This window comes from Rhinopithecus bieti, unplaced genomic scaffold (assembly GCF_001698545.2).
Source record: "Rhinopithecus bieti isolate Rb0 unplaced genomic scaffold, ASM169854v2 scaffold_33446, whole genome shotgun sequence".
NCBI lineage: Eukaryota > Metazoa > Chordata > Mammalia > Primates > Cercopithecidae > Rhinopithecus > Rhinopithecus bieti.
Genome location: NW_016814242.1, coordinates 52,505 through 70,590, shown reverse-complemented (window position 1 = coordinate 70,590; position 18,086 = coordinate 52,505). Strand labels below are relative to the sequence as shown.

Below are 18,086 nucleotides of genomic sequence, written 5' to 3'. Positions count from 1 at the left end.
CCTCCCTCCCTCCCTTCCTTTCTTCCTTCCTTCTTTCCTTGCTTCCTTCCTTCCTCCCTCTCTCCCTCCTTTACTCCTTCCCTTTCCTTTCCTCCCTCCCTCCCTTCCTCCCCTTTCCTTCTTCCCTCCCTTCCTTCCTTCTTTCCCTTTCTCCCTCCCTCCTTCCTTCACACCCTTCCACCCTTCCTTCCTTCTTTTCCTTTCTCCCTCCCTTCTTCCTTCACTTCCTTACTACCCTCTTTCCCTTACTCCCTCTAGTCTTCCCTTCTTTCTTTCCTTCCTTTTCCTCCCTCCCTCCCTTTCTTTCTTCCCTCCTTCTGTTTCTTTCCTTTCTCCCTCCCTTGCTCCTATTCTTTTTCCCTTCCCTGCTCCTATTTTTCCCTCCTTCCCTCCCTCCCTCTCTCCTTCCCTCCCTGCCTCTCTTCCTTCCTTCTTTCCTTCCTTCCTTCCTTCCTTCCTTTCCTTTTCTCTCTCCCTCCCTTCTTCTCTTCCTCCGTCTGTCTCTTCCTTCCTCTCTCTTCCCCTTCCTTATCTTGTTTCCTCCCTCTCTCATTTTTCTCCTCCCTCCGTCCCTCCCTTCCTTCTTTACCCTCTGCCTTCCCTCATCTCTCCCTCCCTCCTTTCCTCCTTCCTTTCTTCTCTCCTTGCCCCCTGTCTGGGGTAACTCATCCTCACCACACTTCAGATAAGGAGGTCTACCCCTTTGCTCCCTCACACCACTTAAGCCAGAGGGCAGGACTGTGAGAAAATGACAACAACACAGCAGCCAACCCTTGAACCTGCATCCCCGAGAGCAGGCAGCCCTCAGCGTGGCGAGAGGAATTAAAATATGATTGAGCTGTAGCTGTGATAATGATCTGTGCTAATGTTGTCTGAGGAGACAGAGGCCCAGAGGGGTGAGGAAAGGGGTGAACTTGCTCCCTGATTCTTGGTCAGAGAAGAAAGACAACACTCTGAATAGAATAGACTATCGCTGTGTGGAAGAGAAGCTGCCGGTGGAGGCAGGACTCAGAGCTAGGTGCCGGCTAACATGCGCTGAGGAAACAGCACCGGAGAAGCTAAGTACCTTTCTCAAGGTCGCTAAGACAGTGGCGGAGGCAGAATTCCAATCTAGCCACGGTCAGTTTCCAAAGTCCCGGCCCCTAGTTTTGGAATTGGGCATGAGTAAAGGTCCGTTCTTGGATGTGGCTGTGACCTTGGCCTCGACTGTGACCCTTGAGCCACCTAGTCAATGCCCATGTTCACCAGTGGGGCATTGCTGTGCAGGAGCCGTACAGTCACACACGGGCCCAGGAGCCTGGCTTGGAAAAGGCTGTTTTCTGTTGCTTCCCTTGTCTGTCCCACTCCCTGGCCAGTACCTCAGCAGAAGGGGCTCTCACTTTCAATGCCTCCAAGAAGCACAAACCCAGCTTTCCTACCCTTGTCTGCCCTACCCTGAGGCACCCCATGCCCTGCACACAGTTTACTGTTAACTGCCAGCACCTGACAGAGCCCATGGAGCAAGGACACAAGAAATGGTCACCTGGTGCCCCAAACAGCTTAATGAGCCATGCCCAGTGCCTCACAGATACTCAGGGGCTCCGGTGGGCATGGGGGAGAAAAGCAACCTGCGATTCAAAGGGGCTGGAAGCAGGGCTAAGTGAGGCATGCAGATAAACACGCACCCCTTTGGCCAGGGGAATCCCCGACTGAGCTAGGTGCATCATAAAAAATGCCAATTTCATTTATCTTCCTGTCTGTGTCCTGCCTAGAGGGAGGATGAGCAGATTAAAAAGCATGCCACATTTATGGGCTGCTTTAATCTTAGCGCTTGTGGTTCAGAGTTATAACCTCCTCTCTCTGGAGGAGGAGTCTTTAACCAACTCAAGTGCTTGGTTGTGTCCCTCCTTTATGGCAGTGACCTATTCGTGCTGGCATGGGCCTTGGTCTGGGGGTGCAGGGGTCACACTCGAGGCCAAGGCCATGGCTACACCTAAGAATGGGCCGGCCACGTGCTTCTTCACTCCCTGGCCGCTGACTCTGCCTCTGACCCTGCTCAGCACTCAGGAAAGGTGCTACTGGGCAGGAGGTGACCCAAGTTATCTACCCTGCAGTAGTACTTCCTCAAATGAATTATCCTGAATGCCAGTTCCATTGGCCATTAATAGTTATTCCTAGCAAAAATGGTTTTGTGGCTAATGGTACAATAAAAACCAGCAGGGCTTGCACTGCTCATACAGGCCTCTTGGAGTCTTTAAAATGCAAATGTACACTCTGAATCGCCAAGGAGGGGATATAGTGAGTGGCATTTTCCAAATGTATTTGGAAACCCATTTTCACAGAGGCTAGTGCTTCTTAGAACACGTTCTGCAAAGTGTCAGCAGCATGGAATGGTGGAGCAGGGATGGATTACACAGGACATGCGGTCTTGATCACCTGTCTTCCCAGGGGAGGTGTTCTGTTTAGACCACTCAGTATATTATTAAAACAATTCTAAGTGTACACTATGGGGGCACAAATGTTCGAGCTGTGGGTGTCATGATCAGGAGCCAAACTGCAGCTGAGCCAGCACTTGGACTCCCAAGTTCCCCTCTGTCACCCTAGATGTTCACATAGCTGCTCTGCAACCCAGCAGTCACTGCCATCTCCACAGCCAGCCTCTGCGGGGACTCATGTTCCAAGGTCATCTGGACTTCTGGGTACACAAGTCCCTTCTCCCCTGTGTTCAGAGCAGAAACAAAGGCTATCTCAATGTATAAAAAGGATCTTGTCCAAGAATGGCAAATACATTGCAAAGGTACCTGACTTCCTCATCTCATGCCCCAAATAGATATTACTAATTGATAATAGCTCTCTTTCCATGAATCTGGAAGCGCTGAGGTCAATTTTGGACAATTACCTATTGTACAAAAAGCATTCATTAGAGACAGGAGATATTGTCTTGGTTTTGTGATTGGGACAATGATCAAAATGTGAAACAATGGAACAACTGGCCTCAGGTCCATGGACAAGAGAGACAAGACAGATAGAGAGAGGAAGAACATGTGGGAAAGGAGCAGAGGCCAGGCAAGTATGAGAAAGCCACACATAGAGCCTGATGCTCTGCAGTCCTCAGTCCATAAAGTCCTGAGAGAAATGATGTGCCCTAGAGTTTGGAACTCAGTCTCTTAGGGCTTAGAAGACATTATTAGACCTCAAATGTTGTGAGAAATACAGAGACCGAGGAACACTTGCAGGAAACCATCCCATGGCCAGGAAGTGCTGTCACCGCAAGTGTGGTGACAAGTGTAGACAGACACTAAAGAGACAGAGTGTCCAGGCCAGCTATCTCCCAGGTGCCATCTGTCTAACCTTGTGAAAGACATCTCTCCTATCAGGCCCCAGCTTCTTCCTTTATGAATGGAGAAGGTTGGACTTCAGTAGTGTTTTCCAGGCCAAATTATACTGCACACAGTGATTACATACATTTTTGTCCAGCCAAAGTCAATTTTTCCATTGAGGAGCACGATTGTCCTCCAGCGCCAACCTCCCCCTCTTCCATGAGAATAAAGTTTTATCTGGGTCTATGGGGCCCAGCTAGACAGTGTATGTCCCAGCCTCCCTTGGCCTTGGTGTGGTCACATAATTAAGCTTAGACTAATGGGATGTGAGAAAAATGATGCATGCCTCTTCCAATTCATGCCTTCTATATGGATATATGAGTGTCCCTTGGCCTCTTTCTCTCCTCTGGCTGGGAGATGAGGGATTAGAGCAGCTGTCTTGGGCTCATGGGTGGAAGCCCCATGTGGAGGATGCCAGAGCCACCTACTAGTCCTGGCATCACCTGCTTACCTGAGACAGAAATGTACTTTGTCTTAAGACCCTATATTTTGGAGTATCTTTGTTATAGCACTTTAGCTTGCATGTAACAAATAAAACCCCTTTCAGGGCAAAACTTCCCCCCGGAGTCAACTGGGTAGTTCATTCTACCTCCTTTGGGGCTAATCTCCCAGTTTGGATAGACACTCAGAGCTGTCTGAGATCAGCAACAGGACAGCAAGGTCTCTGGTGGATTCCCGGAAAGGAAGACAGTGGGAGTCAGAACTTCCGGATGAACAGAAGGAGCTGAGGCTGTCCATGGTGCATGTCACCATGGGGGCAAGGGTGATAAATCCTCATTTCATCTTTGTTGGCCTTTCATGTGATTCTGGCCCCTATTGAAAGGAACGGGAATGCTGGGGCAGAGGCCAGGGGAGAGCTGGACAGGCCAGCAGCCAGCCTTACCTGCTCGGCCCCAGTCACGGTGTAGGCATGCAGACTCACCAGCCCATTCTCCATCGCCTGTGCTGTATCTGTTGACTTCTAAGCAGAAAAGCAGACCAAGCATTAGACATCTACAGGTTCTTCAAAGAAATAGAAAAACACAGTCCAAACAGCCGCTGAGCCATCTGGGTCCCACTGACTCACTTGGGACTGATAGATGGCCTGGAACTCTTTCCTAGAGTGGCAGAGTTGGAAGGCCATTGGGTATCTGAGGCCCCAGGGATTTCATGCCTCAGGGAACCACCCCCATGAGTGATGGAAGGAACCCCATGGAGTCCTGAGGGCCTGGGTTACTCTCTCCACCAACCACATGTCATCAGTGAGACACAGCACAAATATGTCTGCTGGGACATTTGCAGGATGCAGGAATCACTTGACCCCCACATTGGGAGTAACTGGGGTTTAAAGTGCATCTTGGGCTTCTGGTGGCATTTTGGATTAGCAATGTGTGACTCAAAGCCCATATGTTTCAAGATGAAGGAAGCATCCCCGCGGATAGAAACCAGATGTCTCAGAACAGACTCAAATAATTTGGAGGGTCACCCAAGCTTTTCAAAATGAGGCATGCTGCCTTTGGGTGCTGCCATTAGAGCCAGCGAGCATCAGAGGGCCCCGGGGGACTCTGCGTAAACTTAAGGCAAAATACAAAGGAGTGGTCCACAGTAGCAGGAGCTGCAGCTGCCTTCTCCGGTGCATGGTAAAACCCACTGGTTGCCTGGGAGCTGTAGCAGTAGGTCTAGGCTCTGGGGCAGTAGCATTGGAAACCTTTTCCAGCCACTTACGAGCTGTGTGATGGTGAGCACCTCTGAGCCTGCCTTCTCTTTTGTGAAGTGAATTCTGCAATTTCTGTCTTAGAGGCAGGCTACCACAGGGTTCATTGAGGTGACCCGGGTAAAGCACACTATCAGTGTTAGTTAATGGTGGCAGCTTGCCATACCCTTCTTAGCTGAATGGGCCCCTGGCTGAGCATTCCTGGCTGAGGAAAGGCTTGAACTGATGCAAAAGGGCTCCCCGTTGACTTACTCCACTTGGAGTGGCACAGGTAATCAGGGAGCCTGCCTTGGTCGCTGTCTTCACTGTGTTCACCAGGTCCATAGGGGAGGAGTGCAGATGGATGTTGGTGAGCACGCCTCCCGTGAGGTCCACCAGGGCATCCTCGAGGAAGCCATAGTGCAGATTGGAATAGGATCCGAGCAGCCTGGGAGGGGAAAGGGGGATGAACCATCGTGGTGCCTTTGGTGAGATGCTCCGGGAGGGAAACTTGTGCACAGACCTTCTGCCTATTTCCCAGGTGAGGGGCTGCCTGGTCCACTCCTGACCATGGCCACCTACCTCCCATTTGCCTGGATGGAGATTGTAGCACTGTCTGCCGCTCCAGGGGCTCCTACCATCCTCTGTACCTTCCTGCCCTGGTCCCCTAGGCCTGCACAGTCCCATAAGTGGCAGCACTGACGACAGGCTGGGTGTGCCTGTGCTAGAGCCACAGGCCAGGGGTTGAACCCTACCTTTGCTACAAATTTGGCTGCTTGACCTTGGACACATTAAGGAGCCTCATGGGGCTATGTTCCACATAGTGCCTGGCACGTGGTCATCCCTTAACGAGTACTGGATATTACTACGTTGAGTATCTCCTGCTTCCCATTCAGTTTAACAGCAGTGTGAAGTACTGACTGTGGGCCAGGGACTATGAGAGGCATGTGTTTAAAAACCCCGTCCTTGCCCTCTAAGAGCTCACAGCTATACCCTGATGCTGGCAGTGGTCATTGGGAGCCACTGTTCTCACTCTGCAAACCCTGATCCAGAATTCCCATCCCCAGAATTACCCACTCACCCCCAGATTATGAGGAAGATCACTGGCTTAACTAAAGATAACATAGGTAAGGATGAGTCTTATGTAACATACCCCAAAAGTTTAAAACCCTCACCCCCTTCTCCAAAGCATCTCTTCCTGCCACGCCACCTCCACCCCCACCCATGGCGTTTCTGTTTCTGGGAGATGGGCAGAACCAGACCCAAGAGGCCTAATGTTTCCCAGGAGAGAGGGTGGCCTGATCAGTCACAACGGAACCTCTCACGCAGCGGCCAGACAGTCAGATGTGTTTTGAGAACTTCAGCTCCCATCCATGGGGTGAATTGGAAGAGTTCCATGGAATTTTGAAATTTAGGCAGGGCAAGCTCACAAAGGATGTGGAACTGAGGCCAGGTCAGGCAGGAGACCCTGGCATCAAAGACGCCCAGCAGGAGCCACACTCACTGCTGCCTCTGTCACTCTCGCAAGGGACCTACGCGTTCCTGTCCCCGGTGGGCAGGCAGAGGCAGAGCCCTTCGCAGGGCGGTAGGCAGTGGAGGAAGTCCTTGCTGCAGCTTTTGTTCTGGTAATGCAAAATCGGACATGGATCAGGGCCTGGGTCCATCCTGCTGCCCCCTCCAATTGGGTCTTCCACCCTGGACAAGACCCTTCTCCTCCCTGTCCTTGGCCTTTCATCTGGAAGCCGCAGGGTGACTGGATCAGCCCTCAACACTCCTTTCTCACTGTTTCCACCTCTGACATTCTCTCCTCCTGGGGATCACACAGAATTCCAGTAGATTCACTTCAGCAAATACATATGTATCAAGCAGTCACTATCAGCAGGACACTGCCCCAGGCACGAATGCTTAGAAGGAATGGCTGAGAAGGCCTTTTATTAAAGAAAGTTGAGGATTCTCAGAATGAACGGGCGTCTCTACAGGAGCCCCCATGTGACAGATTAATCTTGTTTTAAAACTGGTTCTAAACCTTATCCTCCTGCTCTCCCTCTCTCTGACCCAGGGTCTAGCTTCTTCTCTCTGGAGCATTTGCTCAGTCAACTGTAGAGTTTTCTTTGGTGGTGAGCGTGCCTGGTTGGGGCTGAGCTCTGGAATCCCTCGCTGTCCCATCGTGGGCTCTGGCTCCTGTTCCAATGACCAGGGCATGGCTGAGGGTGCTGGAAATTCACAAGGACTGGGGTTTGGGAATCCATTCCCCACCAGTGCGACCTTCTGCTCTTTGCAACAATCCTTTCCTGGTGATATGCTCATGGCACCTTACCTGGCTTCAAACAGGGCTGCGCTAAAGAACAGCACTCCAGAAAAGCCGTAGTGGGGCCTGGCCCCTCCCTCACTTCACTGTCTCACTGCCTCTGGGCCCCATCTGACGTCCTGCACCCACAGCATCCGGCAGTCACCTCGGAGTCACCCAAGACAACCAAAGGCACCCCCTGCCACTCACAGCCAGAGCCCGTGGTGTCTTCTGAAGCTTTCTCTTACTACACATCCACAATGCCCATGAAACCTGTCCCAGCAGCAGCTAGGTGTTTTGACAAGGAACTATCTTTCTGCTTTCTAAACATGAGCTCACGGATCCTGCTGACGTTCAGGAACATGGCAACTATTCTTAGCCCCCTTTGCTGACAGGAAGTGGAAAGGAGAGAGAGAAAACTGTGTTCACCGCAGCTGCCACTATTCCTCATCACCTGAACCAGGAATTCTGAGACAGCCTTGTCCTCATCCCTCTGCTTCAGCCTCATTTGGGGGAAATGTCTTTCTGTCCAGCAATCATATGAAAGAGGAAAGAATTCAGATAGAGCCGGAGCAAATGCTGAAATGCTGTAGAGATTCTATAAAGGATGGTAAGTAGCCTACCAGCTCTCATCCCTCAGTCTCCTCTCTTATTTCACGACCTCTGGGGAAAACAAAATTGTAACTATGGTTTTCATTTGACTTGACCAATTAATTTCCAGACTCCCCAGCTGCAAGGAGAATAGAAAGTTTGGAGTCCATGTGTTCACTGGGCTGTTGCCTGCTCCCTTGGAGGGAAGAGGTCCATCTCCATCTGGACAGATGGGCTCTCTACATTTGGGCTGTGGTCCTCATGTGCCAGACACTGAGCTCCACAAGCAGCAAAAAGACAAATCATTTTCCTGTAGGACTGACAATGTCAGGGATGGTGGGAAGGCATGGGAAGTAGTGACTAGGGAAAATTGTGCTCACTCCATCCTCCTCTGAGTGTGATCTTGGGCCAGTCATTTCACCTCACTGAGCCTGTTTCCTCATCTTTCAAAGAAGGTGGGGTTTGATGCTGACAGACGTCCTTTCTGGCTCTGAAACACTATAAGTCTATGTGATTCACCCCTGCATTTTAGAGCTTCCTTTTTGGATAGTGAGGGGTGGGGGAGATTTTAAACAGCTTTAATAGTCTGAGACATTTTATCCTCGGCTAGATTTCTTTAAGCAGTGGAATGCGGATGCCACGTCCACGTTCCTATTTGTTTTCAAGCTGAATGATTGCTTTAGGTCATCTGTTAACAAAATGGGGTCAAAGTCATCATTTCCTTCTGCAAGCTTTCTAATTCTCACAGGGAACCACTGGTCTCCTTGTTTTTACATAAGGATAAAACGAGGCCCTGAAGAGATGAGGGCTGAATCCGTATTGAAAAGATAACGGCAGTGTTTTCGTAAGTAGCTTAGAAGTGAATTAGCCTCCCAAACATGTGGATTGGTTCAACAACCTTGGCTGTTATCTGGGCTTCATTCTCAAATGCTAATGAGCAGCTCTTTCTGACACTGGAAATGAACAAAAACTATAATTTTTCACAAGTTTGCCTCATAAAGAAAGAATGCACAAAAAGAGGCCTTGAGGCACCTCGCTGTTTGGACTGTGACTTCCAGAAGAACAGGGACTGGGGTAGACTGTGGTGCTATCACAACCTCTAGGGCCCAGGACTGCACTCGGCAAGGGTGCAGAACGGATGGGGAAGATAATGATGTCCCCTGGCCAGGTGAGTAAAGAACTGGCAGGCCCAGCTTAACTACGTGCACCTGCCATCCCATCACAATTCGGAGACTCAGCTTCTCCATGTGTGGGCCAAGAGGCTGGTTAGGATGATCTCCAGAATTTTCTGGATCTATGATGCTGTCCACTCATTTTCTCCTCAAGGGTGTGGTCCTCTCTGCTTTCATCTGCTAGCAGTGATACCCAGCTCCGACACTTCCCTCGCCTCTTCACGGTGCCTGCCTCACACACAGCCTCTTCTGAGGGCAAGTGTCCCCTCCCCAGCTCGTGCCCCTTTGTGGCCACTTGACCCAGGTTATGGCCGATTGGACCGATGGGGTCCTGACCCAGGCTTGACCAATAAGACTCCAACTCTCTGGATTGGAATCAGGTACTGGGCGGGGAATCGGGTGGAAAGCGGCAGAAGGTAAAGACAGAGGCAGGAGGCTAGGCGGCCTGATGAGGAGTTCAGAGGAAGCTGGGGTCCTCAGAAAGTTGGAGCAAGGAGGCAGCAGAGGAAGATGCACAGCAAAGACAGGCACCTGGGTGGGAGGAGGAGGAGCAGGCCAGCTGCAGAGAGGAGCAGAGCAGAGCAGAAGCCACAGCAGCTACAGCTAAACCAATGCCAGAGCCTTTCTCCAGCCCCTGGGGACCGGCCCCATGAGAGTTCCGGCCCTTGGGACTCTGCGTATCTTCCTATCCTATTTCCAGGTGTGCCACCTTCCCCCTTCATAATATCATCACTGCGAGGTCTTGTTCTTTTTTTTTTTTTTTTTTTTTAATTTTTTTTTTTTTCTTTTATTTTGTTTTTTTTTTTTTTTTTTTTTTTTTTTCTTTTCTTCCTTCTTCCTTCCTTCTATCCACATTCTTTTCTCCTCCACCCCAAGACAAGCATTTCAGGATGTGGAATGTGCACCTTTTGTTCGTATGTGTTCTTGTGAAATGAGAATTGCAGGGCACAGAGTTTCCATTTCCATAAATAACAGTGCATGGGATTGCTCAGTGCCTCTTACCTCATTTGCAAAAGCCAGAAAGCTGGAGAGTGNCCAGCTGCAGAGAGGAGCAGAGCAGAGCAGAAGCCACAGCAGCTACAGCTAAACCAATGCCAGAGCCTTTCTCCAGCCCCTGGGGACCGGCCCCATGAGAGTTCCGGCCCTTGGGACTCTGCGTATCTTCCTATCCTATTTCCAGGTGTGCCACCTTCCCCTTCATAATATCATCACTGCGAGGTCTTGTTCTTTTTTTTTTTTTTTTTTTTAATATTTATTTGTTTCATCTCATTTCATGAATTTTCTCTCTTTTTTCTTTTCTTCCTTCTTCCTTCCTTCTATCCACATTCTTTTTCTCCTCCACCCCAAGACAAGCATTTCAGGATGTGGAATGTGCACCTTTTGTTCGTATGTGTTCTTGTGAAATGAGAATTGCAGGGCACAGAGTTTCCATTTCCATAAATAACAGTGCATGGGATTGCTCAGTGCCTCTTACCTCATTTGCAAAAGCCAGAAAGCTGGAGAGTGCCAAGTGTTTGCCAGGATGTGGGGATCCAGGAACCCCCAAATAGCACAGGAGGGAGTATGCATACAGGCAGCCTCTGAAGGACAACCTGACAATACTTATCTTGTCTCCATGCACATCTCACACCCACTAAGGACACCTCTAGGGGGCCTCAAGGACCCTGCCTCTAAGAACCGTCCCAGTCACCGTGCACAGATGGGATCTGTGGTTTCTGACTGCTGCATGGCTCTCCATGAAGTGTGTCCACCCATTGTACCCACTGGCCTCAGTGATGGACACTCCATACCATCCTTGTGGCAGTCAAGAACATCCTCAGATGTGTCCCCTTAAGGGCCCCCAGGAGTGTTCCTATTGGGTGTGAGAAGTGTGTGTAGAGAAGTGAAGTATTGTCGGGTTGTCCTTCAGAGGCTGCCTGGGTGCACACTCCCTCCCATGCTGCCGGAGGGTCCTGGATCCCCACGTGCTGGCGAGCACTTGGCATTCTCCAGCTGTTGCAGTCTCATAGGAGGAGATGGATGTGTCATTACTCTTCGCGTTTACATTGTGTTGATGACGGAAAGTTTGAGCGTATCTTCGTCACCTGTGTGGGTGTTCAGGACAGTGCCCTCTTCCTCACACACACACGTGCACCTCCCCCATCCACAGTCCTGCACACATCCACTTGAGTCAGTCTGAGAGCGTCTGTCCTAGTGCCAAGCACAGTGCCTGGCATATGGTTAAACGCTCAATAAACATTTGTTGAATAAAAGCAACCCAAAGAATCTAAGCACAACATGTGACTTGGGATGTTTATAAGTTCTTAAGCTTGTCAGCACTGAAAGGCAGTCCCTAAGTCATGGTATTTTGACCATATGAGAATGAGCATGTCCTGCCCCACACCCACACATAAATGCCACCTCATAGCAGCCACACCAGGTGCCCAACTGCCTGGACCACCCCGAGGATGTCTTTATTTGAATCACTCCCATTGTTAGAGAAATCTCCTCCCACCTATCCCCTCTCCCCTTGCTGAAATCCTGCCCATCCTTTGAGGTCTCACTCAAATTTCACCACTTCCACACAGCCTCAGCCTGACTTTCTGTGAGTCAGAGAGTAAGAATTGTTTACTCTCTCCTCTGCCCTCTCGTCAGACTTTGACCGTGATATTATTAAATATATTTCTTTGGGCCCTGATACCAGCCTTGCAATAATATCATTGTCAATACATATCTCTGTCCAGCCCCTGCCCTGCCCACTCTTCACTATGTGCCTGTGGGATCCTCCTGATGGCCCCAACATGGACCTTGGCACGTGGTGACTGTTTATGGAGATGCCCAGCCAGGTGGCAAAGGCTGCAATGCTCCAACGGGGACTGTTTGCATTCCAGGTAGGCAGGACCAGCACTGAAACTCTGGGCTGATAGGCGGCGGGGTTGTACTTACTTGGCATAGGCTTTCTCCAGCAGGCAGGGCCAGAACTCTTGGTTTTTGTAGCGAGGATGCACAAAGAGGCACTCATCTCCCTGGACAGGTAGGCGGTCATCAATCACCACTTCCACCCACTGACCACATTGCCAGAACTGGAAGAGAGCCAAGCATATGCTTTCTGACAGAGTTGAGGCAGGAGGGAGCTCCTGGGTCCCCCAACTTAAGCCAAAAGTTGCAACATGACCTCTACAATGTAATAACGAACTCTATCCAGAACAAAATCCCAGCCCAGGTTGCCAGGCAGGAGACAGGCATGTCATCTCCACCAGCAGATGGAGAAAATGAGTCACAGACCAACTTAGTCCAGGAAGACATAGGCAGGGAAGAAGCAGACTTGGGTTCTAGCTTCACTTTGCTCCTAAGCATTGCCTCTCTTTGGCAAGTCCTTTGTGAGCTTTAGTGACACAAATGAGACTCTCCAGGTACTTCTTGTGCACAAAATGCCAATAGGGAAGCAATGCTACCAACAGAGGAGAGTGGTGGGGGCAGGGCTAGCATGACAGAGGTAGAGCCCGCAGGAGCTGAGGGCTTGAAGGAGGAGGCAGGATTTAAGCACGTGGCAGGGATACAGGGAAGGTATCCCAGACAGGAGGCACACTGTGGGCAAAGGCCTGGGGACAGATGACATGGATGGCTCAGGAGGACTGAGCAGTGACAGCCTCCCTCTGGCCCCTCTCTTCTCCTGTCAAGCTGCCCTGCCATTATAGCAGCAGAAAGGATACTGGCTGGTGTTGCTACTGCTAAGAGTGCAAATGAACCAGATGTTCCTCTCCAAAACAGACTGTTTGAATCTTTAGCATTCAACTCTAAATGGTTCACCCGGGGACATGGCCAAATGAGGAAAATTCATAACAAAACCAGCTTTTTGGATTCTCTTTGCTGGCCTCCCCTGTGTAGGAGAAGCAGCAGGGCTTCTGGCTTCAGCCCTGAGTTTTGGCGAAGGCCAATTTCCACTGGGTGGACTCCATGGAAAGCTGGGTGGATGGGATCGCTCATCCACATGGCCTTTTCCACATTTGGATGTCCCAGATGTCAGGCTGTTGCATCCAGCGGCGGATGCAATTTCAGAGCAGAGATAGAGATTGAGACAGATGTCAGTGGAGACATGTTTTAATAGTTGCTAATGAGCCAGTGCATTGTGGCGGGTTCTGCACAGCTGTGGACTTGCGTTCCTATTGCAGTGAGCAGCAAGATGTGTCAGCAGTGAGGATGAGAGGCAACAGGGATGGTTTTAGGAGGGTGATTACAAAATGCATCCAAAGCACCGAGGGAAGCTAATCCCAGTCCCTAGAAGGGAGTACCAAAAGGACAATCTGGATTTTGTGCTTCATTGGGTGGCAGCATATAGTAGATAGCAGTTAGTTGGTGGAAATGCACTTGAATGCTGGTCTTGCCTCTTATTACTTTAGCAACAGATGTTGGACAAGATAATTCTCTGGGACTCAGTTTTCTCATCTGTCAAATGGCAGTAAGAGTAAGAACTGCCTCATAGTTTGTGATTAGGATCAGATGAGATCATAAAAGGTGAGATTATGAAAACAAGATTGTAGTTATGAGAGTAGAGACTCCTTTTCAGTGGCCATTTGGTTCAGCACCTAGGACAATGCCTGGCACACAGTAAGACATTAAGAATGAGTAAGTCCTGGCTAAAATGAGCTTCCCTGGTTAGTTCATGTTTTTTTTTTTTTTTTTTTTTTTTTTTTTTTTTTTTTTTGAGACAGCCTGTCTCAGCCTGTCATCCAGCCTGGAGCTGTGTCATCCAGCTGGCACAATCTCAGCTCACTGTAAACTCCACCTCCCAGGTTCACGCCATTATCCTGCCTCAGCCTCCTGAGTAGCTGGGACTACAGGCACCTGCCACCACGCCCGGCTAAATTTTTGTATTTTTAGTAGAGACAGGATTTCACTGTGTTAGCCGGGATGATGTCGATCTCCTGACCTTGTGATCCGCCCACCTCGGCCTCCCAAAGTGCTAGGATTACAGGCACTAGTGCCCAGCCTAGTTCATCTTAAAAACAACTCTTAGCCCTATCTTCCCACACCAGTAATGCTGACCAAACTTGCTCTCCCTATACAAAGGGGACATCAGATAAGTTTGCCACTCTCAGAGAGGATGCAAAGGGCCTGACTGGTGGTAAAGAATGAGGCCACCACCTGCATTTCCTGGTTCATGCCTCTGGGTGGGGAGGGCTGGCATTTGGATCATGTCTGTACCTTCCAGCAACCATGCTGGAGGTCATTTTGCCAACACCCAGTGGTCTGACAGGGAAACCAGAGTGTTTTAGGCAAAGCATCTGAGGTGACCTGGGCACTGGATAACTTTTGGAGAGCAGTACCCAAGCTCGCAGCAATGGGAAGAGATCTACAGAGGTCAGGGGACTGCAGCCGCTTCTGGGGAACTGTGTGACTTTCTTCACCACCCAAAAGGGCAGCGTGTGTCTTGGGCCTTGAGTTGTCCTAACCACCTAAGTAGCTCCAGCAATGCTGGCACCTGGGGACAAGTCCAGACACAGCTCAATCCTGGATCCTCTAGCTCACTCGCTGGTGTGGTCCTTGGACCAGCAGCACTATCATCACCTGCCTGACAGAAGACCTAATATGCAAATAGCTGAATGTAAGAAGGCAAGAGCAGGATAAAGGAGGGGCCCAGAAATAATAAAGGGAAACTTAGTTGACTGGAAGGATACAGGTCTTCAGATTGAAAAATATCACTGAATTCCCAGACAAGATGAATTTTTAGCAGGTGTATATATAGATATATTCCAGAGAAATTTCTGAACTCCAAGGAGAGAGAGCACTTTTTTTTTTTTTTTTTTTTGAGATGGAGTCTTGGTCTGTTGCCAGGCTGGAGTGCATTCGTGCAGTGGCATGATCTCAGCTCACTGCAACCTCTGACTTCCTGGTTCAAGGATTCTCCTGCCTCGGCCTCCCGAGTAGCTGGGATTACAGGCATGTACCACCATGCCCAGTTAATTTTTGTATTTTTAGGAGAGATGGGGTTTCACCATGTTGGCCAGGAATGGCCTCAATCTCCTGACCTCGTGATCTACCCACCTCAACCTCCCAAAGTGCTGGGATTACAGGTGTGAGCCACCACGCCTGGTCAGCACTTCTTACAGACTCTCAGTTGGAAAGAACACATTGAATACAAAGTCAAAGTCCAGAGAATAGATTAACATGAGATTTTTCTTCTGCAGCATTGGAAGCTGCAAGACAAGGAAACAATGTTTACAGACTTTTCAGGAAAAGAAACGTGAACCAAGAATCATAAACCTAACTGAAATATTATTTTAAATGAGAGAAAAGGAAAAACTCTCACATATTTTGAGGAAATTATTCAAGGAAATTCTATCTAATAAAGGTTTAATTAGAACAAAAATCTTAAGGAGAAATGAAAGGTGGGAGAAACAGTGGTAGGCAGTGAGTTTCAAATATGCTTTTTATAAGAAACACACCTATAACCAAGTGAGCATGAAATTAACAATAAAGAGATGAACAAAAATATAACAGGGAAATGTACATAACAGGACGCTAAAGTGGCAATAGGAATATCAGGTAAAGAGGAATCCAAGGCCAGACCATTAAATGCAACAAATAGGGATATTGTACAAATTTTGTTGTAAGAAGAAGATAGCAAGGTCATAAACCTTTGGGCACCAAAGAACATAGCAGGAAAAGTGTAAAGCCAGAGCACCTGAAAACATAAGAAGAATTCTCCTAACAATGACTATGGGAGTAACTTCTCCTCTTTGTTATGATCTAACAAATCAAGCAGACAAAAAATAAGTAAAGATAAAAGACATAATGACAGATAACACAATTGGAAATCATAGAGCTTGATTCAGTATGTAAAACTCACAACCATTGGATAATGTAGATTGTTCTTGTGTGTCCATGAGCCATTTATAAAAACTGCTGTGGGTTGGCTAGAAATAAAACTACTTTATTAATCTCCCCAAATGCAGACAGTTACGAATTAGATTCTCCAATTATAATAAAACCAGAAAGTAACTAAAAGATTACCCCTTGCAAAACTTAATCACTTGAAAATCAAATAAACTTTAAAGAAACAGCCCCTATATGAAAAAAGATACAAAAACTAAAATTGTATTATCTTAAAATTAATAAAAGTAAGACTTTTTATATCAAAACCTATGGATACACATCTCAGAGGAAAGTAAAAAGACTAAGGATATTAAGTGTACAGTTTCAGAAAATCACAAAAAACAATACAATCAGGAGAAAGTATAAAGGAATTAATAAAGATAGGATTGAAATAATTAGTTATATAGTAAACAAAACCTCAAAAGAAAAAGAATAGAAAGATTAATGAAAATCAAAAGTTGATTTGTTTAAAAAAAAAAAACCAACACCACCACCCACACAGCAGATTGACTGGATAAACAGAATTAAGAAAAAAAGGAAAAGTAAAAATACAGCACAGATTGAGAAAGTAGATTTAGTCACAGATTGCAAGAGGTTAAATGAATTGTCAGAGATTCATATAAGCAACTCAGTGGTAATATATTTGAAAATACCAAAGAAACAGTTGATTTTTCTGGTTGTGTATAAATTTCAAGAATTACCTTCAGTAGAAATAAGAGACCTGAACAGATCAATAACTATTGAATACATTGGAAAAATTAAAGAAATCACATTTAAAAGGGAGGCAGGCCCAGGTAATTTCACTATTGTCTATTTTACTTTCAAAGAACAGTTAATCAATGATTAACTTTCATTATTCTGCTTATTTCAAATCAAGGTATGTAAAGCTCAATCAGCTTGTTTTAAAAAGCTAGCAGAACTTAAACATGACAAAATAACATCAACTAGAAACCAATTTTATGCATGATATAGGTACAAAATTCCTATATAATTTTAGCAACTTGAATGTACTGAAAGAAGAGTGAATCAAGAGAGCACATTACTGAAATCAAGAGAAGGCAGGATTTGGCTCTTGTCACTCATTCAAAAGTGTGAGGTTCAGCTAATGTGATGAGGCAAGAAAGCAAAATAAGTTCTACAAATATTAAAAGGAGAGACAAAATTCTGTATTTGCATATAATATTATTAGATAACTAAGCCATTCCAGATTCTGTTAAAGAAAGAATTAAGAACTAATAAAAGAATTTGGTAAGGTGGCTAGATGCAGTTTAATATACGATAAGTAGTAGCTTTTCTCTTTTTTTGCAGCACCAAGTACAAAATGAGGGAAAAAGACCTCAATTACATGAGCCACAAAATTATAAAATGTTTGAGAATGAATTTATCAAGAAAGATACAGCACCAATATGAATATTACACTTTATTGAAGGGCATAAAACTAGTTCTGAATAAATAGAAAGGTATCCCGTGTTTCTGGAAAGGAAAACTTAAAATAAAAAAATGTAATTTTTCTAAATTAATACAGAAATGCTGCAGCATTCTGTATCACAGTGGCTTTAAAAAAATAGACAAAATAATTTTAAAATTCTCATGGAAGAATAAATGTGAAAGAATTACCAAGCTATTTTTGAGAAAATGGTAATGAATAATGAAGGAGAACTTATCCTACCAGATGTTACCACTTCCTATAAAGCTACTGTAATCAAAATAGCACGATATGGCACAGGAATAAACAGAGACAAAAATTCGATGTTAGTTACAGGGTTCTTGATCAGTGGCTCTGTTGCTAATCATTTCTGTCGTTTCTTTTATTTACACAAAACATTTCAACTCTCATCTTCCCTGTGTGTTGTCAGACTATAAGCTTGAATCCTTTTTTTGGAGATAGGGAGGGTAACTAACACAACTGTCACTTTCATCTCAGGCTTCCAGGCCATGAGAAAACTTAAGACTTTCACCTTCCCTGTACTCACAGAGAACCCCGTAGTATAAAGAGCGTAGCAAGGGCACACGTACCCGGAAATGGAAAATCCCGGCATACGGCTGTGAAAAGCTTTGGACCTTCAGGATCTTCTGCATGTACTGTGGGTTCTGAGTCAAGGAGCCCAGTGCTGCCAGGAACCAGCAGTCACCTGTGAGGGGAGATAAGC

At 47.1% G+C, this 18,086-nt stretch overlaps 1 protein-coding gene across 1 annotated transcript in view; it reads right to left on the bottom strand.

The window, feature by feature from the left end:
* The window catches only part of CAPN13 (calpain 13), an 86,441-nt gene that overhangs the window by 36,799 nt on the left and 31,556 nt on the right, over positions 1-18,086 (bottom strand). Inside the window, exons 4-7 of the mRNA XM_017850059.1 lie at positions 17,953-18,068; positions 12,007-12,143; positions 5,305-5,479; positions 4,243-4,320 (exon numbers count right to left, since the gene is read on the bottom strand). Coding sequence (XP_017705548.1) covers positions 4,243-4,320; positions 5,305-5,479; positions 12,007-12,143; positions 17,953-18,068 — 506 coding nt within the window. The remainder of the gene's footprint in view (positions 1-4,242; positions 4,321-5,304; positions 5,480-12,006; positions 12,144-17,952; positions 18,069-18,086) is intronic.